Below are 23,811 nucleotides of genomic sequence, written 5' to 3'. Positions count from 1 at the left end.
GCTACTGTTAGCCCCATTTTACAGATAAGAGAGTCCGGCTTGGCCTGTCGAAGCCAGCTGCCAAAGTCTAGTAAGGACGGAAAACAGGCCACTGGGCTCCTCTGTACTCTCAGCACCATGCTGGACTCTTGGGAGTCCTGAACGTCACCCACTTAAACTGGGACACAGAAGCCACCGTTCTATTATCTTGTTTTTCCCTCTCGAAGTGTAAAAACGGCCATTTTCCTCTAAATGGACAATAAAAACAAGTCTCTAAGCGCCACCTTGTGGACATGCCTTGCTGACACTGCTGAATAATTTGTGCTGGATCCCGCTTCATTTATTCAACAGATATTGGATGGAGTGGCCCTTGTAGGCTAGACATGGAGTCAGAGCAGGGAGTAAGACAGGCAGTGACCCTGCCCTCACGCAGCTTCCCCTCTAGTCAGCAAGACAGGCCGCAGACAATAAATATAACGGAGAGCTTAATTCTTTTATGTGATGAGAAGTGAGCAGAGCTGAGAAAATGTAGAGCTGGGTTGGGGTGTGCGGGACAGGAAGTGTTGGATCCAGGGGAGGGTGGAGAGGTGAGGGGAGGTCAGAGGAGGACTCACCGAGAAGGTGACATTTGATCTAAGACTTGAAGGAGGTGAGAGAGCGACCAAACCGCCATCTTGGGGAAGATCTTTCCAAGAGGAGGGAATAGCCCGTTCAAAGTCCCTGAGGTAGGCGAGGGCCTGGTAAGCTGAGACTCAGGAAGGAGCCCAGTGTCGTTGGAGCAGATGAGTACAGAGGAGGAGATAGGTGAGGAGGTCCCGGAGAAGCAGGTTGGGATCCTGCAGAGCCTTGTGAGTGGTGATAAAGGTTCTGGCTTTTACTCTGAACGTGATGGCAGCTTCTGGAGACTTCCAGCAGAGCATTGCCATGAAGTGACTTATGGTATAAAAGGATCCTGTTGACTGCTAGGTAGAGGATAGACTGAAGTGGACAAAGGTGGGGCAGGGAGACCTGCTGGAGGTGAAATATCTTATTTGTGGGCTGAGGATTTGCTGGGGAAGGGTCCGGCCCCTTCTAGAACACCCACTAATGTGCTGTGGTGCCTTGGAAACACCAGAGTGCCTCTCTGACCTCAGTTTTCTCATCTATTAATTGGGAATGAAAAGCCTTGTCTTGTCCTCTGGAGCCCTGTGGGACAAGCCCAGTCCTAGTCCCTGCACAGTGTTAAGCCGTTTATGAGGGTGGAGAGGGGGAAGGGGAGGCAGCAGCCTTGTGTCCCACCCACCCCTTCAGTCGCACTCCAGGCCCCTCCTTGGTCTGTCAGGGGTCAGGGGCCCAAGGGCGTCTCAGAAGCCCTGGGGTGAGTGACAGCTGGGTACACTTGCTCTTTCCTCCCTTGCTGTGAGTGCTATGCCTCTGCAGCTCAAGGCTTCTGAGCCTTCTGGAAGCCTTCTGGCCTCCCAACAGCCCCTGGGAGGCAGGATGCTTTTACAGGCCCCAAGGGCTCGCCAGGTCTACATTGTCCATTTTGAACTGAAGCACCCTTCAGAACCTGAGCTCAGGTGTCTATAAGTGCAGGTGTGAGACATGCCTTGTCAGTTGGAATCTGAGCCAAATGACCCCGCTATGCCCCGTCACAACCCTGGGTTGGGGTGGTGGCCACGCTGGGATGGCCCCATCCTTCTCTCAAGTCATTGGGCCTCCCACACCCAAATCCTCAGCCACTCCTGCCCTTTGCCTAAGTCGTGTCTGGCTCCCCAAATGGCCACCAGGTGGGAGCACAGACCCGTTTGTGAGGCCCAGACTGGGGCCACCTTCAAGATGGGCTGCTTGGGGTTGGGGCAGGCCTGGGGGCCTCTCTTACTGGGGGGACTGGGCCTTCCAGGGATCTGGGAGCTGGGTGTGTGCCTGGGGGTGTGTAGGCCTGTGCAGGGTGTAGGTGGGCACACCTGCATGTACGTGAGCCTCTGGGATCTGTTGGGTGCATGGGCTCTGGGCACATCTGTGTACACACATGAACCTGTGGGTGCACACAGGGGTCTGGTTCACAGAATTCTTCCTTCTTCTCTTCAGGCAGATGGCTCCAAGGGGGTTGATGGATGGGGCAGCCTGCCCCTTGACATTTATTTTTTCTGGAGTGGGTGGTGGCTCCAGGGCCCTGACCCCAGGACCCCATGCCTGCTGGATGCCCTAGGGCTGTGTCCAGCTGCTGTGGGGCCTGTCCTTCCTTTACCAGCTTTGAGGTCCTGCTGAGGCTCCATGTTTTGCATCAGGATAGGGGCCACATTACAGTTCCTGGGGGGTCCTGGGGCGGAAAAGGCCAACAGTGGACTGGGAGCATCCTTTAGCCCCAGGCTGGAGGTCAGGGAAGCAGAGGAGTCATCACACTGTGGCTTGTGCCCCAGATTCTGCCAGGGCACTGGAGGAGGGGGCAGATGGGGCCTTGCTGTCCCCGGGTCGGGGGCCGGGCCATCCGCTTGGCATCCTGGGTTTTGAGCTTCTTCCTCCAGCTGCCGCCCAATCCCCTACCCCCCTTTACTGCCTTTCGGCTGGCTTCGAGCGAGATCTTACCTGGCCTTTTTCCTTTCTCTCTGAAGGCCACGCTAAGCAGACGTTGGTCAAGGTCACCAATACCCTCCATGCTGCCAAATCCATTGGTCTATTCTTTCGTCTGGTCTTATTTGACTAGCTGCTTGACTGGCCCATCACTCCCTCCTTCTGGAGACACTCCCTTCCTTGGCTCCAGGATTCCACTCTCCTGGTTTGTCTTCTGTCTCCTGACTGCTGCTTTTTCGGTGTCTCCCTGACCTCTCCAGGTCGGGGTGCCCCAGTCCTCACACCTCTTCTCCTCTTTGCTGTCAACACCCACTTCCTTGGTGATCTCATTCAGGCTCCTGGCTTTAAAATGACTACCACTTGTTCTAATGTAATTATTGGCTTTATCATCTGTCTCTTCCCCCAAGAAAGCAAGCTCTCCAGAGGCAAGGATTTTTGGAAAAGTCAGGTTTATTGAGGTATGATTTACATATGGTAAAATTCACTCCATTTAGTGTATAGTTTGTGAGCTTTTGACAAACGTGTGCAGTCGTGTAACCGATAACACAATCAAGATACAGAAGAGTTCTATCACCCTAAACAGTTCCTCCAGGCCCCGTTTGTAGTCATCCCTGCCCCTGGCAGCCACTGATCTGTTTTCTCTCTCTTAGTTTTGCCTTTTCCAGATGGTTAATGCCCTCAGCTGCCAACCCAAAGTTTAGAGTCTAGAGTCCACCCAGAGGCACCTCGGAAGAAATGCCTGGCAATCTACTGCTAAAAAACCAGCCATTGAAAACCCTATGGTACACAGTCCTACTCTGACACACCTGGGGCTGCCGTGAGTTGAAATTGGACTTGACCGCAACTGGTAACAGTGTTCAATTGGCTTCTTCCACTTACCATAATGCCTTTGAGATTCATCCATTTTATTGCTAATCTTGCATAGTCTGTACCTTTATTTCATTAAATGGATGCAGGAGTTTATCTGTTCACATGGTGACTAGCTGTCTCAGTTTTCCCAGAATGTGGGGTTTCCTGGGGCAGCAGGCTTCTTCAGTGCTACAGCTGGGTTGGTTGGTTATCCTAGTTCACTAGCTAGAGGACATTTGGGTTGTTGCTGGCTTTTGGTGATTTTGAATAAAGCTGCCATAACCAAACAGGTACAGGGTTTATTGATTGACTTCCTTTTTTGTGAACATAAATTTTCATCTCTCTTGGATAAATGCGTAGGAGTGGGATTGCTGGGTGGAATGATGTGTGTACGTCTAACTCTATAAGGAACTGCAGGGTCACCTTCCAGAGTGTTCCCACCAGCAATGCATGAGAGTTCCAGGTGCTCCATACCCTCACCAGCCCTTGGCATTAACCACTAAAAAATTTAAAAATCTAATTGTTTAAGCCATCCTAAAAGGTGTATCTGATGATGGGCAGGGATTTCCTTTACCTGTTTTGTTTGCTTTTGTGCCCCCAGTGCCTAAGACTGTATCTGCTACATAGCAGACACTCAATGAATTATTTTATTAAATGAAGAATGAATGGATGGACGGATGGATGAACAAATGAGGTGGAAAGGACTTCAGGTATCATCTAAGTCTGTTATGGCAAATACATGTCACGTGTGCTCCACTTCCCATGCCCAGTTTCCTGTTTCCATGGCAGGCATCACTAATCAATTCTGCCACTTTATCCAGTGGCCTGATTTCAGGCAGTTACTATCCACTGCTTTGAGTATCAAGTGAGATGAATTCCTCAGATGAACACAGCTTCACTTCAAGTCTCTCTCCTGCCAAAGAGGAGATCCAGGCCCAGAGATGAGTGATGGGCTGCCCAGGAGCTCAGTGAGTCGGTAGCAGGATTAGACCTCCAGGCTGGTGCTCTTGTAGTAAAATGCTGAAGCTTCTCTGATGATGATGGCTGGAGTGACAGTGGGAGATAGGGACATGGAGCTAGACCTGAGGCCTGGGCTGGGGAACTGTCTCAGAGTGCTCCCTGGGCACCAGCTGGATAGGAGGGTTGAAGCCTCAGGTTTTCCTACAGGTGCCCTGGTGCCGCTGGGATGGTCTGCCTGCCCACATCAACTCCCTGGCCCAGCGGGCGTACTGGGAGCTGCTGAGCCATCGGAGAGACCAGAGCATCGTGGCCCTGGGACGGAGTGGCGCTGGGAAGACCACCTGCTGTGAGCAGGTCCTGGAGCACCTGGTGGGGCTGGCAGGCAGTGTGGATGGCACGGTCTCAGGTATGGTGGTCTCCAGGTGGCAATATAGCAGGGTAGAGAGCGGAGAGGGGAGACTTGGATGGGGATGCTGGGCTGTCCCTCCTTATATCCATTTAGCTAGTGTTTACTGAGCACAGATGTGTGTAGACTCTGTGCTCGCTACGGGCAGGGCCTCTAGTCCATCGGGCACCTTTGTGCAAATTAGAAAAAGGCAACCACCCCGTCCTCTGCACAATCATCATACATTGATATTATTAGAACCAGACACTTGACTGCCATCTGCTAGGACATTATGATAATAAATGTGCAAACCTGTGGTAGTATGGAGTGAATGCTACTCCATTGGATCTGATGCCCTTGTGCAGTGCACAGCCTGGTGAACTGTACAGGGACCCGACAAGCAAAGGCAGAGGGCAGGGCTTGTGTCAGAGGGAAGACCCACCTGCACATATGTGCTAACCTCAAATCCTCTTCGAAAAGTCCTTGCTGTACTGGTTAGGGGGAGAGGCAGAGGCACAGAGGAGAGACATGGAAGGGCTTCCCTGAGGAAGTGAAGTTTGAACTGGGCTTTAAAGGAAGAGTGCTAATTAATAATAATAATGATTGTTGTGAACACTTACTGAACACTTACACGCCTGATCCTATTCCAAGTATATTAACTTATTGATTATTTAGAACAATCCTTGGGTGCCACAAATAGTTAAGCACTTGGCTACTAATGGAAAGGTTGCTGGTTTGAATCCACCCAGAGGTGCCTCAGGAGAAAGGCCTGGAGATCTACTTCCAAAAGATCACAGCTATGGAAAACCCTATGGAGCAGTTCTACTCTGACACACATGGGGTCGCCATGAGTTGGAGTCAGCTAGACAAAAGATTCTATTATTTAGGACAGCCCTATAAGATAGTATTATTACTAAGATTTTATAGATGAGGATATTGAGACTCAGGGAGGATAACTAGCTTGCCCAAAGCCACACAGTTAATAAATGCTAGGGCTGAGGTTCTAACCCAGGCAGCCTTTCCAGAGCCTTAACCACTGGGCCAGTGTTCCTCAACTGTGCTTTTAGTATCAGCTCCCTAGGGAGCCTTGTGGAGCCCTGGTGACACAGTGGTTAAGAGCTCAGCCCACTAACCAAAAGGTCTGCAGTTCAAATCCACTAGCTGCTCCTTGGAAACCCTCTGGGGCAGTTCTACACTATCCTATAGGGTCACTACGAGTTGGAATTGACTCGATGCCAACAGGTTAGGTTTTTGAGGGAGTTTTGTAGACAGTTTTTTTTTTCCCTAATCCACCCACCAGGAAATTTGAATACGAGAAATATACTGTATATCTGCTGATGTAGTATATGTATATTTGTGCTTTATACATAAAAAGAGTAAAAATTTTTCTCCCCCCTGCAAGAATCAGGTTTCAGTCTCTTGGAGGCAATATTATGCCCCTTGGGAATTGCATGACCTAGGCTATATTGCTTTTCTAATAATAATAAAAAATAGTAATAACACCACCACATATGGAGAATTTTCTGAGCACTTTGCATTGTTAAATCTTTTTAATCCTCCTGACAATCATATGAGGTAGGTACTCTTATGCCTGTATTAGAAATAGGGTATCTGAGACCCAGGGAGGTTAATTCATTTGCCCCAAATGAGGTAACTAGCAAAAGGCAGAGCCTGTATTCAGAACTTAGGAGGCTGATGCTTAACCACTGGACTATGCTGCCTCTCCACTCATTCCAGTGCTTCACTGAGCACCTACTGTATACCTGGCCTGTGCCAGGAATGGGAGAGGCTCCAATCCCTGCCTTCCCAGAACATAGTTCTGCTATAAGAGTGTGTGTAGGCTGCATCCAGGTGCCTAGCCTAGTACCTGGCACATAGTAGGTGCTCAGTAAATAGTTATGGAGCACCTGTGGGGCTTTTCAGCCCCACTGCTAATATTCTGAGAATATTAGCTCCCATGAAATCTGCTTACAGCTCAGTGATGTGTATACGGTGAAGAGCTGAGTGTGGAGGGTGACAGGGAGCCTATGGGGGCTGGGCCAGGATGGGGCCTGGTATGGGGACAGGGGCCAGTGGGGAAGGTGGTCCTGAGAAAGATGGGGGTTGGCAGAACCTGGGCCATGGGTGATGCTCCCTCCCACACCCTCCCCAGTGGAGAAGATCCGCGCCACTTTCACTGTGCTCCGGGCTTTCGGCTCCATGTCCACGGGCCACAGCCGCAGCGCCACCCGGTTCACCATGGTGATGTCGCTGGACTTCAGCGCCACAGGCCGTGTCACAGCCGCTCAGCTCCAGGTGAGGCCCCTGGGTGAGGCAGGGTCCTGGGGGCTGCAGTGCCCCCAGCCCCACTCAGCACAGCCCACACCTCCAACTGGGGCCCGGTGATGTGTCTGGGCTGGTCATCGACATGGCCAGCTCCCCCCAACCTCACTGAGTGTCCCGAAACATCCTCTCCCATCTGTGCCTCGGAATATCATACGGGGATGAAATATTCATGAGTAAATATATAATTCAGCCACTCATTAGCCGGGTCTTAAAAGCACAAGTTGAAATTAAACAGACGTGTGCCAGCCTTGCGTGGCCGTCTATGTGTGACAACCACATGGCCTGTTTGTTCCTGTCTCCAAAATCACCTGTACCCTCCCCGTTCCCCCTCAAACATTCTGTTTGAACAGAAAATAGGATTAGGTTATTAGAAGTGTTCATATGTGGAGCTGAGATAATTTCCAGACTCAGAGAAAACTCCTTGGTGCCAAATAAGTCCCTTTTCTGTCCTGGCTCTGAAATTCTACCATTAACTACCTTTTGGGTCAAGGTGGTAAAGGACTGTTGAATAAGAGTCTGTATGTGGGCGGCCCTGTTTAATTATGGACTGCCAAAAGAATGATCCAATCAGTCTTAGAAGAAATGTGAACAGAATGTTCCTTAGAAGCAGAGATGGCAAGACTTGGACTTGCTTGCTTTGGACACGTCGTCAGCAAAGACCAGTCACTAGAAAAGGACATCCTGTTTGGTAGAGGGTCAGCAAAAATGAGGGAAACCCTCAATGAGATGGATTGACGCAATAGCTGCCACAATGGATTCAACGACGGTGAAGATGGCGCAGTACCGGGCAACGTCTTGTTCTGTTATACATAAGGTTGCCATGAGTCAATGTGAAATCAATGGCAACTAACAACAGCAACACCTCCTGATACTTTAATTGAAGCTCGCCATGAGTCGACTGAGACTTGAGGGCAACTAACAATAACAACACCTTTTGATACTTTAATTGGAATGAGTCTATTGATTGGAATGAGTCTATAGTGTTAGTTGATTCCCTAGGTGGACCCTGAATGAGGGCTGAGACAAAGGGCTGAGAAACTTTGCTCTGGAGGAGGATACCAGCAAAGGTTTAGACCTGTGATTTTCCCTTAAAAGGTGGATCAGGGCAGGACACCCTCACGGGGCCTTCTGGGTAGCTGGTCACCAGGCCTGGGGCAGATGTACCCAAAGCAACTCCTGTCTCAAGTACTGATCCGGTGCCCCCCTTCTCCCTCCTGCAGACAATGCTTTTGGAAAAGAGCCGTGTGGCGCGGCAGCCAGAAGGGGAAGGCAACTTTGAGATTTTCTCCCAGATGCTAGCTGGATTGGACCTGGATCTCAGGTGAGCAGCTGGGCTGGGCAGGAACAGCTGAAGGCAGTGAGACAAGGGGCCACCCCTCCAGCAGTCCAGCCTGAGCTGCTGCCCAGAGCGAAAGGCAGTGCATCCCGGTAGTTAGGAATGTGGTCCCTGGATTCCAGTTGCCTGAGTGCACGTGGTTAATGCACTAGGGTGCTAACCTGAAGACTGGGGGATCAAAGCCACCCAGAGGCACCTTGGAAGAAAGGTCTGGAGATCTGCTTCTATAAAAGATTATAAACAAGAAAACCCTATGGAGCAGTTCTAATCTGAAACACATGGGCCGCCATAAGTTGGCATGGACTTGATGGCAACTAACAACAGTAATATTGGGTGGAGCTATTATGGGTAATTTAGAACTTAGCATACAGCAAGGGCTTGTTCATGTTGACTACTGGGCAAGACCATACAGCAGGTGAGTAGAAGACCTGGTATCAGAACCTGCTCCCTTTATTCGAGTGTATGAGTCTATTCTAGTGAGGGAATGAGTGTGGAATACTTGGGAGAAGGAAAATGTCCTGGGGCAGACCTGTGAGGTCAGGGCCTGTGGAGGCACTGGGGTCACCTGGGCATTAAATGGAGCCCTACACCATGATGACCATTTGCCCTGTCAGGCCATGGTGTGGGCAGGCCCCCTCACTTCTGGTCCCTTCTCTGCTTCTAGGACGGAGCTGTACCTGCACCAGATGAGAGACAGCACCTCCTTTGGCATGGGCGTGTGGTCCAAGGTAAGAAAGCATCATTCTGGGATGTGTGTGTGAGTCTGCGTCCTTGGGGCCAGAATGGTAGGGTGACAGAGGGGTTTCCTGCATGACTTGTCTCCTTTAACACTGGGGTGTGCAGTTGACAAGGGCTGGTCATGCTGGGGAGGCAGGGAATGGCTTTGTAGGACCCTGTGCTTATTGTATGAAAAAAGGGAACCAGGAGGTGCTATAGCTAGATGTAAGACAGAGACTTTAGGAGTCAGACTGTCTGCTTTCAAACCCTAGCTCTGACACTTACTAGTTACATGAACTCGGGCATGGGACTTAGCCTCTCTGAACTTTTGTGTCTTCTTCGTTAAATAAAGGTAGTAGTAGTATCTACCTTGTGGGGTTGTTGTGAGGATTAAATGAGGTGATGGGCATGAAAAGCTTAGCCTAGGATTTGGCCTGAATCAATCAATAGTGTTCTGGTAGCAAATGCTATTGGCAATTAGTGTAGGTGGGTGCAATGAGAGATGGCTTTCCGGAAAATGTGGGTGTGAGAGGAGTCTTCAAAGAGGGGTGTACAATTGCTTGAAAACCAAATGGTTCCCTTGTTTGTTTATTCTTTTATTAATTTGTTTATATTTTAACAATAGTTTTCTGAGCTTCCGCCTTCCAGCCACCACCAGCACCTGTGCCAAGCCTGTGCTGAGTCCTGGGATTATGGTCTCCACCTGTGAATTTTCACTCTCACTGGAGCGATTGTTGTTGTTGTTATGTGCCGTAGAGTCGATTCTGATTCATAGAGATCCTATGAGACAGAGTAGAGCTGCCTCCATAGGGTTTTCTAGGCTGTAAGCTACAGGAGTAGATGGCCAGGTCTTTTCTCACACAGAGTGGCTGGTGGATTTGAACCTTTCTCTTAGCAGCCAAGAGCTTAACAGTTGTGTCACTAGGGCTGGAAATTAATGCAATTATATGGGATAAGCATATACTAGAGGTTGCACAAGATGCTATGGAAGCCAAAGTAGAATGAGAGAGCTACTTGACCTCAGTTGCAGAAGGCTTCTCAGCAGAGGGAACATTTGAGCTGGGTTTTGAAGGTTTAGTAGGGGTTCATCAGGCAGAGGAGGGTGAATCATTACCATTCCAATGCCTCTTTCCAAACCTACATGTCTTGGCAACAAAAAGGTACTGAAATAATTTGATATCATTATGCAAAAAAATAAACTTCAATCCATACCTCACACTGTATACAAAAATTAAGTGGAAATGGACCATAGACCTAAGTGTAGAACTAAAAACCATAATATTTCCAGGAGAAAAAAATCTCTGTAACTGGGGATAGGCAGAGATTCCTTAAATATGACAGCATATCCATAAGATAACAAATTGATGACTTGGGCTTCATCAAAATTAAGAGTATCTGCTCTTTGAAAGATACTGTTGAGATGAAAAGACAAGCCACAGACTGGGAGAAACAAATTGCAAATCACATATCTGAAATAAGGATTCATGTCCAGAATATATAAATAATTCTCAAAACTCATAAATAAAACAGCCTGATAAAAAGATGGGCATATGATTTGAACATATGCTTCTCCAAAAAGAATATGATGAATAGCAGATCAACATGTGAAAAGATGTTCAACATCATTAGTTATTAAAGAAATGCAACTTAAAACCACGATGAGGTATACTACGCAATCACTAGAGTGGCTAAATTTAAAAAGATTGATCATAGCAAGTGTTGACGAGAATTTGGAGCAACTGGAACTCTCATACACTGTGGGTGGGAACATGAAATAGTACAACCATTTTGGAAAACAGTTTGGTAGTTTCTTAACAAAGTTAAACATACACTTTCCACATAACATGCCATTCTACTCCTAGGAGTACATACTGAGGAAAATGAACATGTATGTCCATACAAAAACTTTTACACAGAAGTTCACAGCAATTTTATTTGTAATAGTCAAAACTTGGAAACTACCCAATATCTATCAACAAGTGAATAGATTAATACATGGTCTATTCAAAAATGAAATACTCTTCAGTCATCAAAAGGAACTGCTGATATATCCAAGAGCGTGGGCGATTCTCAAAATAATTATGCTGAGTGAAAAATCCCAGATGAAAAAGAGTACATACCGTATGATTCCATTCATGTGAAATTCTAGAAAATGCAAACTACTCTATAGTGACAGAAAACAGATCAGTAATTGCCTGGGGATGGAGGAGGATGGCGATGCAGAAAGGAAGGGAAAGAGATAGAAAAGGGAACTTTGGGGGGTGATGGATATATTCTTTATCTTTATTGTGGTGATAGCTTTGCAGGTATATACGTCAAAACTTATCAACTTGTACATTTTAAAGATGAGCAGTTTATTGTTCGCGAATTTTACCTTAATAAAGATGTTACACACACAAATTACAAATCGATGGTCCCCACCAATAGAGTTTCTGTGGTCTAGTGTTCGACCTGAGAATTTTCATTTTTCACAGGTTCCCAGGTGATGCTGATGTTGCTGGTCCAGGGACCACACTTTGAGAACCATGGTAGTAGAGTCTATTTCTGCAGTGGATGGGATCAGGTGGTGCTGATTCTGGGGGCTAATTCACTCTTTACCCTCCTGACTCCACCCACATTTGTAGGCTGCAATCTGTTTTTCTTTCTTACCATTTTTCTCCATGATTGAGGGGCCATTAAGAGCCTAGAAGGCCAACCTCCAGTTCCCTTTTTAGTGACCTTGTCTCATAATGAGTAGAACGTGCTTCATAGGGTTTTCAATGGCTCATTTTCCAGAAGTAGATTGCCAGGCCTTTCTTCGGAGGCACGTCTGGGTAGACTCAAATGCCAGCCTTTCCATCAACAGCTGAATGCATTAACTGTTTGCAGCACCCAGCTATTCCAGCACTGGGTTTTCCCATTCATTTAATGAGTTTTAGCCCCGTGCATCCATTTGAATCAGCAAGAGAGGTGTTGTTTGTTTCCCTGTTGTTTTGGAGGAGGAAAGGGCCCAAGCTGGCGCTCTTGAGAGCTTTTCTCAGCCCTGACCTGTTTGTTAATGGTCTACATAAAGGAATGTGTCACAGCGTGGATCCATGTCAAGGATGCATTTGAAGTGGTTTTCTGCCTTTTTCTGTGCTTCTGTGGGGTGTTTTTTTAGACCAGTTGATTTGTGGGAACTGGTAGGTGTCCCTTTGTTCTCTCTCTGCTACCTGGCAGGTATCAAGAGACTGTTTTCTCTTTTCTCTAAGCACAAAAATAAAGTCTGAAAACTCTGTGGTCGTTGTTACAAGCCTGGGCTAGCTACCTGGGGTTGGGCTGTCCAGGTACAGTCTCATTAAGGGCACCTGGTGGCCGGGAAATGCACCCCCCCAAAAAAAGGCAGTTGCTAAGTATAATACCAAAAAGTTACCAGGTTTAACAAATAAAAATATAGGACGCCCAGTTAAACTGAATTTCACATAAACATCAAATAATTTCTAGTACAAGTATATCCCAAATGGGGAGTCCCTTGGTGGTGTAAATGGGTTAACATGCTCGCTGTTAACCTAAAGGTTGGTGGTTCGAGTCTACCCAGAAGCATCTCTAAAGAAAGGCCTGGTGATCTACTTCCAAAAAATCAGCCACTGAAAATCACATGCGGTCGCCATGAATCAGTTTTGGTTATGTCCCACATATTGCGTGGCCAGGTCCGGAGGGTTAGAGGTATATCAGAGGCTGCCTGGAGGAGGTGGTAGAGTTAGTCCTGGAATGAGAGTGAAGTTTATATGCGGTGAAGCCAGTGTTCCTGCTACCTTGGGCAGCTGATGCAAAGACAAAAAGCAGAGAAATCAAAGACAGTGCTGGGAGGGGTAGATATCAGGGAAGACTTCCCGGAGGAGGTGACAAAAAACTGGTCCTGGGGTGAGAGTGAAGTTAGACAGATGCAGTGAGGCCAGGGTAGATATCAGGGAAGACTTCCTGGAGGAGGTGACAATGAACTGGTCCTGGAGAGAGAGTGAAGTTAGACAGGTGCAGCGAGGCCAGTATTCCTGCTACCCTGAGCAGGTGATGCAAAGGCAAAAGGCCGAGAAGTAGCAAACAGTACAGTGTGGCTGCAGAGCAGAGGGTGGGCATGGAGTGAGGGTGCTTCACCGGTGGCAAGGACCGAGACCCTGGGACGGGGCTGGCTTTGCTCTGGACTGCTGGTCGCCTGGCCGCTGGTTCCGGTCACAGCCCTCACAATGCACCCTGGCCGTGTGCCACATTCCAGCTTTTAAATGGAACTTATTTGTGATCTGCCGGGGCACCAGGAAACATTTGAAATCTCAAAGCTTTCATATTATTTTCTTCTTCTCTATGACTGATTTTTCTGCAACGTAGCCTGAATTTTTTTTTTAAGAAAGGGCCCAACAGCAGTGGTAATAATAATAATCCCTACCTCTCAGCAGTTTGCTTCTAGCTATCACATTCCAGGCGTGGCCCGAGGCACATTTATTTTTTATTGTAGTTGTCAACTGCAGAGGGATGGCCTCCCAAAGCAGGGATAGGGATTGTTTAGTCACACCAGTGGCTCTGCCGGGGGCTCTCTCTTACACAATCCATCTGATAGCCCTTTGAGATTGGGGGGCAGATAATCCTTCTGATAGCCCTTTGAGATTGGGGAGTATCACACCTCTTTTTTAGGAGGCCCTTAGAGGCGAAGTTACTTGCTCAAGGGCACGCAGCTTTTAAGTGGCTGAGATAGGACTGGAACCCAGGTCAGCCTCAGTCCAAGCGCTGCGGCCTTCCCTCTCTGTCATCTCAATTCCAAATAGTGGGAGAAGACCAGGTGCTCTGGGTTGGACTCGCTGTGTCTGAATTTGCCTCCCCATCATGAGGGCTGTGTGTTCTCAGGTCACCTAACTGCTCTCAGCCTCAGTTTCTCCATCCGTGGAATGGGCAAGACAACACCCAGCTCTTCAGGCTGCTCCGAGGTTTATGGGCTCAGTGGAGTGTCTGGTACAGAGTGACTCTGCTGCATCCCAACTGGATGGCCTTGGGCGACTATCTTAACCTCTCTGAGCCTCAGTTTCCTCCTCTGTCAGTTGGAGAGACCCACATCTGCAGTGGAGGGCAGTGGTGGTTCGGTGGTGGACTTTTTAATTTCCATGGTGGAGCCCTGGGTTTGAGTCCCAGCCAGGGTACCTCATGTCCAGCCACCTGTCTGTCTGTGGAGGCTTGTGTGTTGCTATAATGCTGAATAGGTTTCAAAAGAGCTTCCCAACTAAGATGGACCAAGAAAAAAGGCCTGGCAAACTCTTTCTGAAAATCGGTCAATGAAAGGATTGCAGCGGTCCAATCTGCAATGATTATAGGGATGGTGCAGAATGTCCTGTCGTACATGGAGTTGCCATGAGTCGGAGGCTGACTCAATGGCAGCAAGCAACAACAAACCTTCCTCATAGGGTAAAAGCACCTGTACAACATAACAGGTGCTCAATTAGTGCTTTCTCTGCTCCCCACTTAAGTGGACTTATAGTGCCCAGAGAGGAAATGGATTGGTCAAATGAGTGTTAGCAGAGTCCTCAGAAAGGGGCTCTGGACTGTGACACCTGTCCTGCCCTCCCTGAGGCTCTGCATAAGGTTCGCCTACCTATGCAGATACCACCAGTGTACCTTTTGCAAATAACCTAAGTCAGTGCTTAGCACTTTCCTCCCAAAGCTAGTTTCAGTCCAGGGGCCAGAAGAGGGGGAGGGCCCTTGACTGGTTCACTGCGGAGACACAGAGCTGTGTCCACCCTGATACTCCAGGGCCTGCCAGAGACTCCCTCCCCTCCCCAGTGGTGCTCATAACCAGGGGAAAGGCCCAGGCACCAATTCTCTCTGCCAGGGAGGTGTCCATCAGCTGGTTAGAGAGCAGCTCCCAGCTGCAGACCATGGCTCCCCACTGCCCTCTGCCCTGCAAGAGAGCACCTGTGGCATCCTCAAAGTTCTCAACACTGAAATGTACCGAGTCCCCCTGCCTCACCCTCTGCTACGAGACGCTTCCTGCCTCCCCAGCTCAGGCTTCACATTGCTCGCTCTCTTAAAGGTATGTGTCCAGGAAGCCTTGACCCTTCGAATCTGGTCCTCTGCCCCTCCCCAAAGCTACCCCAGCTGGCACTCACTCCGTGCTATCATTGTCTGTTTGCACATTTGTCCCCCACTTTGGACTGGTTGTACCTTAGGGCCGGGGCATGCCTGATCCACTTTCCATGGAGTGCTGGCCACGAAATTGGGTGGCAGTGGGGAAAGGGTGTCTGGGAAGGGGAAATAGCCTGGGAAAAGGCATGGCCCAAAAGGCATTGGTGAGTGGGGCCCACCATTTACGGAGCGCTGCCGTTTGCTGGCACTGTGCTGGGCGCTTTAAACACACTGACTCATTGAACTCTCACAGCAGCCCTAGAAGGAGGGGACCATATTATGTCCCTTTTACAGAAGCAGAAACTGGGCTCAGTGCAAGGGTGAGAGACATGTGCCAGGTCGCTGGGCTTGAGAGTGCAGAGTCCATAGTCACGTCTGGCTCTGACTCCAAGTCTTCAGGCTTCCCACCTGGCCTCTCTCTGTACCTCAGAATCTCCTGGGTGCTCTAGACTCAGCCCATTTCATGTGGAGAGAACATTTTAGTTTTTTCCTTTTTTCTCACTAAATTACCTGCAGCCTTTGGTTGACCTTGAGACTTTGATTGCATCAGACAGACCCTGGGGAACTTTTTTTTCCCCCCACTGCTTTTTTTTTTTTTTTTAAAAATGGCAAGATAAAACATACAGTAAAAGTCAGGCATTTTAAATGTATGGTTTAATCGTGGTTATATTCTTAAACACACCTGCAGCCATCCCCTAGATCAAGATCTAGAACACTCCCCACTTCTCCAGAGGCCCCCTTGTGACCCCTCCCAGGTAGCCCCCTCCCCTTCAGAGGAGTCCATCATCACGGCTCCTCAGAGCCATCATCCTGGCTTATGTCTCTTTTTTTTTTCTTTTTATTGTGGTAAAAATATATGTAACACCACCACCACCTACTGCCGTCGAGTCGATTCCGACTCATAGCGACCCTATAGGACAGAGTAGAACTGCCCCGTAGAGTTTCCAAGGAGCACCTGGAGGATTCGAACTGCCAACCTTTTGGTTAGCAGCTGTAGCACTTATCCTCTACGCCACCAGGGTTTCTAACGCCACCACTGCCAACAACAAAACAAACCTGTCATTGAGTTGAATCTGAATCATGGCAACCCTATATGTTACAGAGTAGAACTGTGCTTCATAGAGTTTTCTTGGCTGTAATCTTTCTGGAACCAGATGGCCAGGCCTTTCTTCCGTGGCTGAGCTGGTAGATTCGAATTGCCAAACTTTAGGTTAGTAATCAAGCACAAAATATTTGCAACGCCTGGGGAACCTTATAGATAGAGGCAGTCCCTGGATTACGAATGAGTGCCATTCCTAAGCCTGTCTTTTTAAGTTAAATTTGTATGTAAGTGGGAACAGTTCAATTGGAATTGACTTGACAGCAGCAAGTTTGGTTTGGTTTTGGTTGAGGAACGGTTAGGTATGGTTCGTATCTAACATCAGTTAGCCAAATGTTTGTCTTAGTGTATAATGTATAGTGTACCTTTCTATGCAAGAAAACATTAAAGAAACACTTCCAGTTACACCAAGACATCTTTAACATAATATGGTAATAATAATATTTTGATGTGGTTTGCAAAGTAGGGCCTGTTTGTTATTACGAACTATTGTATGTACCTCATATTGTTAATATAATAGGCTTTAAGGAGATTGGTTCATAACTATGGGTTGTACGTTAGTCAGATGTTTGTAACCTGGTGTCTTAGCCATCTAGTGCTGCCATAACAGAAATACCACAAGTGGATGGCTTTAACAAAGAGAAATTTATTTCCTCACTGTAAAGTAGGTTCAAAGTCCAAATTCAGGGTGTCAGCTCCAGGGGAAGTCTTTTTCTCTCTGTCGGCTCTGGAAGAAGGTCTTTGTCCTCAATCTTCCCATGGTTGAGGAGCTTCTCAGGTGCAGGGACACCGGATACAAAGGATGCACTCTGCTCCTGGTGTTGCTTTCTGGGTGCTATGAAGCCCCCAACTCTCTTGAGAGACAAAAGGTGGTGCAGGCCACACCCCAGGGAAAATCTCTTTACATTGGATCGGGGATGTGGCCTGAGCAACGGTGTTACATCCCACCCTAACCTTCTTTAACCACAGGCAGAAATTATGATTTATAATATATAGGAAAATCACAAAATGGAGGACAACCACACAGGGCCTAACCAAGCTGACATATATTTGGGGGAGGACACAATTCAATCCATTATACCTGGGGACTGCTGGTACACAATGTTTTATCATTTTTTATGTGTACAATTACACGTACAATTCAGCGACAGTGATTACATTAATCATGTTGTGCAACCACACACCAGCATCTGATGCTAAATTTTCCAACATCCTGACTTCTCTTACCATGTATTAGTTTTGCCTATTCTTGAACTTCATGTCAGTGGAATCACACAGCTGTTAGCATTGGGTCTGTGGGATTCATAGGTTGTTGTGAGTATCGGTGGCTTGTCCTTCTTCAGTGCTGTGTAGTACTTCACCGCTCTGCTGTGGGTATACCACCATTTCCTTATCCATTCCCCTGCTGATGGACATTTGAGTTGTGAGTTGAGTCTATCCTCCTGATTTCACTTATTTCTGTTTTCATGACTTTGATTCAAGGAGTGGCTTTTGGCAGGACATTATGCAGAGGATTTAAAGAACAACTGGCTCTCTAGAAGTTGAAGAAAGTGTAAGCACCTTCCCGATCCTAAGCATTTGGGATTAGAAGCATCTGTACCTCTCTCTCCATGTCTTCTGTCCCAAAAGAGATGAGAGAGAGGGAGAGAGAGAAAGAAGCAAAAGAGCTAAATAGAAAGTTTTCTCATTCTCCTCCCCACGCGAGTTAAGTGGCAGACGACGGAGCCCATCTGTAATTTAAAGTCAAAGGCTCAGAGCTGACTGTAGGAGCCATAATAAATGTACTGCTGCTGTCCTTCCCAGGTCCTTTCTCTGCTACTTTGAAATCTCATAAATAACCGAGAGCATGTTGGTAAGACACCTTCTTTCCCTCCGTTTGCTCCGGTGGAGCAGCTGTGGTTGCTAGGTTGAGCTCTTGGTTGCTAGGGATTTTGCAGTCCTGTGGCGGCCCGGGAATATGACGGATCAGTGGAACATGCTTTTACTATTAATTGAAAGGTGTCCACCGCGAAGCTCTCAATGTCACTGCATACTTTGATGTTGTCCCAATTGGTTGATGATCCTTGTGAGTTTCCCAGTTAGAAGAAGTGGCTTGACTGGGAGTTAGAATGTCCTGTGTCTGACATTCATTTGCTGGGCGACCTTGGGCAAACGTTGTGCCCTCTCTGGACATTGTCAGTGTTGTTAAGGCTGATGGAGATATGAGCAGGGTACCAGTCATGCATGTCTGCTGGTTGTTGTTCATTGCTGTCCAGTCTATTCTGACTCATGGAGACCCCATGTGTTACAGAGCAGAACAGCTCCATAGGGTTTTCTTGGCTGTCATCTTTTTTTTTTTTTTTTTAACATTTATTTTATTTTTGGCGAAAATAGAGCAAAACATGTACCCGTTGAACAATTTCTGCACGTACAATTCAGTGAAATTGGTCACATTCTTCACTTGGTGTCAGCAATCTCACTATTTCTACTCAAAGTGTTTCACCACCTTTAACTTAGACTCATTCTTCCCCTAGTTTTCTCATCTATACTGTAGATTTACCGTTGTCAGTTTGGCCTCATATGTACCATCTTTTACGAGAACACAATATGCAACGTATACGCTTTTACTAACTCGGTTAATCTTGGCTGTAATCTTAACAGAAGCAGATCACCAGGCTTTTATCTCCTGGCTCCACTGGGTGGGTTTGAACCACCAGCCTTTAGATTAGCAGTCGAGTGCAAATGTTTTGTGCCACTTAGGGACCTTCTCTGGACATTACACTTTACAAAACTCAAAAACCTCTCAGCTTTAATAGCCTGTAGTTCATCACCCAAGTCTCTCAGAGGGCCAGATGCAAATCACTTCCTCATTATCTGCCGGCAGATTATTGACAAAAGAACCCCCATTCCCTGCTTGCTTCCTCTCTACCCAGCAGGCCTCTGGGCTCTGTCTCCTTGGCCAGATGGCGTGTGTGCACAGGAGTTTCAGACTAATTTTAATATTCAATCAAACATAATTGGGATCATAAATCTGAAAAGAAAAGAAAAAAAAAAGAACTACAACCCATAAACACCCAATCATATCATTTTATCTTTTCTCCTGCTTAAAAATCTTTGGCAGTTTTTTATTGTCTGCACCAAGGATGGCAAACAGGTTCCATTTCAGTTGCCAAAGCAGATCAGTGGGTGGCAGCTACAGGGGGTGATATCCTGAAAGGAATCTGGACTCATTGGCTTGCTTCATCGATTAGTGATGTCTGCCATGGGTTTAGAAATGTAGATGGTGGACCGTTTCCTTGTTCTCCAATCACGGTTGCACTGTGTGGTACAAATGGTTTGCTCTTGGCCACTAACTTAAAGGTTAGTTGTACTCACCCAGCAGCACTTCGGAAGAAAGGCCTGGCAATCTGCTTCTGTAAAGAGTACAGCCAAGCAAACCCTATGGAGCACAGTTCTACTCTGTAACATACGAGGTCACCATGAGTTGGAGTCTACTCAGTGGGAATGGGTTTGGTTTTTTTCGCTTGAGTTTAAAGCACAAGCCCTCGTGTTTGAGACTTTCACGATTGGCCTCTGTCAGCTTCGTCTGCTTTAATTTACCTCTTCTCCTTCTCTGCCTATCCTAACTCCAAAAAATGTGCATCTGTGTCCACATTCAATCGACTACTAGTTGTCACCAAAGAGTCATAATTTATTCACTCTGTTCTCTCTGCCTGTCAGGATCTTTATTATATTGAACTGGTCAACGTCACTTTTTTATCTTTCAAATTTCAATCAAAATTTTATCTCCTTTTCAATGACGTTCTCTTTGACTCTGTTGTTGATGCCGTCAAGTCAGCTCTGACTCATTGTGACTTTACGTGCAACAGAACAAAATGGTGCTAGCCCTGCACCATCTCCATGATCGTTGGTATGTCTGAGTCCATTGTTATGGCTATTGTGTCAATCCATGTCCTTGAGGGTCTCCTTCATTTTTGTTGGTGCTCTGCTTTACCAAGTGTATGTACATGTCTGTCTGTCTGCATCGCACGTGCAGACAGGCTGTGCCTCAATCTTCCAGGCAGCATTAGACTTCTAGGAACGAGGCACGTATACCCACTGACATTAACCATTCCGTGTGTGCTACGCTCATCAGTGATGGAGCTGGACACACAAGACATTTACACAGTGTTGGCAAAGCGAAAGCCATTATTATTACTTACAGAAAGCAAACAGTAAACAATAACAACAGATTCTCAAAGGGGAAACACTTTCCCTTCCCCCAAATTACCTATGTTCACTCTTAGATTACTGGGTAGGCACAGATGCTGTGTTCATGTCACCACTGCCTCCAGCTACCACCGTGCTGCTCAGGGAGGGTCCAAGGATACGGCTCTGCCACTGGGCCCCGCTGGCCTCCCCAGCTACCAAGCCGATAGGGCTCTCCTTCTGTCACTCTAACCAGGGTGGGGGAGGCATGCAGCCCTGCATGGGGCACACTCAGGCCTTTCCCCTTCAAGGGCAATTGTTATAGCTCTTTTAGCGCTGCTAGTAAGACTCCTGCCCGAAGGCACTCAAACAGAACTCTTGCTTTGTGGACTGGTAAGCACACCAGCACTGTCTCATGCTGTCTTTAGTGTTATAATGCTTTCTTCTAGGTCTGGGAGGTTCTCAGCACAAGGACCCTGGGTCCTTGGTCCAAAGGATGTGCTCTGCTCAAGACTCTTCTTGATGGTCGTGAAGTCCCTCTGAACCTCTGTGGGATTGGCCTTTATAGAAGCGCCAATTTCAAGACATAGCCTTCCCACCAGGACCACAAACCGACCAGTCCCCTCAGTAGGTCACAGTCACTCAATTTGAATAGTAATTGACCAATCACTTGCAAGATTGTGGCCCAGCCAATCATTTTGTAGGAGTTAAAACTATGGCTAGAGAGGCCATGTAAAAGTGATTCATTATACCATGCCAAGCATGATATTCTTTTCTAGTGATTGGTCTTTCCTGATGTTATATCCAAAGTAAGCAAGTCAAGTCTCACCATCCTCACTTCTGAAGAACATTCTAGCTGTATTTCTTCTAAGACTGATTTGTTCATTCTTTTGGCAGTCCACAGTATATTCGATATTCCTCACAAACACCATGGTTTGAACACATCAGTTCTTCTGACTTCCTTTTTCATTGTCCAACTTACACATGCATATGAGGTGATTGAAAATACCATGGCTTGGGTCGGGTGTACCTTAATCCTCAAAGTGATATTTTTGCTTTTTAACACGTTAAAGAGGTCTTTTGCAGCAGATTTCCCCAATGCAATACACCCTTTGCTGCTTCAATGGACGTTGATTGTGCATCAAACTAGCATGAAATTGTTGACAACTTCATTGATACCCTTTGACTTTCTCTTGGTGTCGTTAGGTACTGTTGAGTGGGCTATGATTCATAGCGACCTTGTATATAACAGAACAAAACATTGCCGGGTGCTGTGCCATCCACATAATTGTTGCTGTGTTTGAGCCACTGTGTCAGTGCATCTTATTGAGGGGCTTCCTCTTTATCACTGACCCTCCACTTTACCAAGCATGATGTCTTTCTCTAGCAATTGGCTGCCCCTGATGACATGTCCAAAGTAATCGAAAAAAAGTCTCTCTGTCCTTGCTTCTAAGGAGCAATCTTGAATGTACTTCCTCCAAGACATATTTGTTTGTTCTTCTGGCAGTCCATGGTATATTCATCATTCTACGGTATATTTACTCTCTTACCCCTAAACCAAACTCATTGCAATTGAGTTAATTCTGACTCATAATGACCCTATAGGACAGAGTAGAACTGACTCAGGGTTTCCAAGGAGCTGTTGGTGGATTTGAACTGCTGACCTTTTGGTTAGCAGCCAAACACTTAACTACTGTGCCATCAGGGCCCCATTCACTCTCTAGGGTGGGGTTGATTAGAGATTCCTCTTCTGATCCCATGTTGTTATTGTCATTAGGTGCCGTTGAGTTGATTTTGACTCATAGTGACCCCATGTGGTAGAGTAGAACTGCTCCATAGGATTTTCTTGGCTGTAGTCTTTATGGAAGCAGATTCATAGATCTTTCTCCTGTGGGGCTGCTGGATGGATTCGAGCTACCAGCCTCTTGGTTAGCAGCCAAGAGCTTAACCATTGTGCCACCAGGGCTACTTGTGATGTCTCTTAGTTCTCTGTTTATACCTGTAGCCTACCACTTGTTTCACACTTAGTTGCTTTTATGTCTTTTTCCATTCCTACCCAGAGAGGGGAAACCCTGATGGTGTAGTGGTTAAGAATGACAGCTGCTAACTAAAAGGTCGACAGTTCGAATCCACCAAGAGCTCCTTGGAAACTCTGTGAGGCAGTCCTACTCTGTCCTGTAGGGTTGCTATGAGTCAGAATCAACTTGATGGCAATGGGTTTGGTTTGGTTTTTGGTTTACCCTGAGAGCCCCTCAAAATCAAGGTCTGGGTTTGGTTCACCTTTGCATCCCTAGCCCAGAGCCCAGCACAGAGCAGAGCCTCATGAAATCTGTACTGAATGAGTGAAAAATTGCACTGCGTTCCACAGTCAGGTCAAAGTGATTTTTATGTTTCCCAGCAGCCTGAGCTCTGTGTGTCAACACCCCTCAGCTTAAATATGGGTAATTTACCGCGATAATAGAGTGACCACACATTCCCCCGAGATCAAGCTCAGCTTCAAGGTGTGAGTTGGCATTTTTTTTTTTTAACTATGATGGCCTCTTTTTCTTCCTCTCTTCCTTTGCTCTCAGCCTGAAGACAAGCAGAAGGCGGCGGCTGCCTTTGCCCAGCTCCAGGGTGCCATGGAGACACTGGGCATCTCAGGAAGTGAGCAGCGAGCCATTTGGCGGGTGCTGGCAGCCATCTACCACCTGGGCGCGGCGGGGGCCTGTAAAGGTATGTCCTTCCTGCCAGGCTCTCCTGGGCTACCAGCTGTCTCCTTTGGCAGGTGTCTGACAAGGTCTTGTCTCTGTGGGATGGGGACAGGGTCAATCTGTCATTTTCTATGTCTCTGGGACTGTTCTTTGGGAGGATGCTGAATCAGGCATGGCAAGAAGGAAGCAGGGCTGGGTTTTTCAAACATTCTAGGCCAGTGCTATCCAACAGAACTTTCTGCAGCGAAGAAAGTGCTTTCTATGTATGCCGATCAGTATGGTAGCCACAAGCCCCTAAGTGGCGATTAAGCACTTGAAATGCGGCCAGTGTGACTGAAGAATCAAAAAACAATTAAAAAAAAATTTGGCGAAAAAACACACAGCCAAGGATACACCGTTTCAACAATTTCTACATGTACAATTCAGTGACATTGGCTGCATTCTTCAAGTTATGCTTCCATTCTCACTATCCTTTTCCAAATTGTTCCACCACCATTAACTTAAACTCATGCCCCCCCAAGCCTCCCATCCAACCTCTTGAGTTGCCATTGTCAATTTGACCTCACATAGATCACTCTTTAAAAGAGCACAATACTCAGAGCTGATGTACCTTACTAATTAAGAT

At 47.2% G+C, this 23,811-nt stretch overlaps 1 protein-coding gene across 2 annotated transcripts in view; it reads left to right on the top strand.

Moving 5' to 3' along the window:
* Window positions 1-23,811, top strand: part of MYO18B (myosin XVIIIB) — a 305,824-nt gene that overhangs the window by 5,137 nt on the left and 276,876 nt on the right. For both annotated transcript variants that reach the window (XM_064272527.1, XM_064272528.1), the window contains exons 5-9: window positions 4,549-4,747; window positions 6,879-7,021; window positions 8,272-8,372; window positions 9,052-9,115; window positions 23,064-23,208. In XM_064272527.1, the coding sequence (XP_064128597.1) occupies window positions 4,549-4,747; window positions 6,879-7,021; window positions 8,272-8,372; window positions 9,052-9,115; window positions 23,064-23,208 (652 nt within the window). The remainder of the gene's footprint in view (window positions 1-4,548; window positions 4,748-6,878; window positions 7,022-8,271; window positions 8,373-9,051; window positions 9,116-23,063; window positions 23,209-23,811) is intronic.

Source organism: Loxodonta africana, chromosome 19 (assembly GCF_030014295.1).
Source record: "Loxodonta africana isolate mLoxAfr1 chromosome 19, mLoxAfr1.hap2, whole genome shotgun sequence".
Lineage (NCBI taxonomy): Eukaryota > Metazoa > Chordata > Mammalia > Proboscidea > Elephantidae > Loxodonta > Loxodonta africana.
This window is presented reverse-complemented; position numbering and strand designations above follow the sequence as displayed.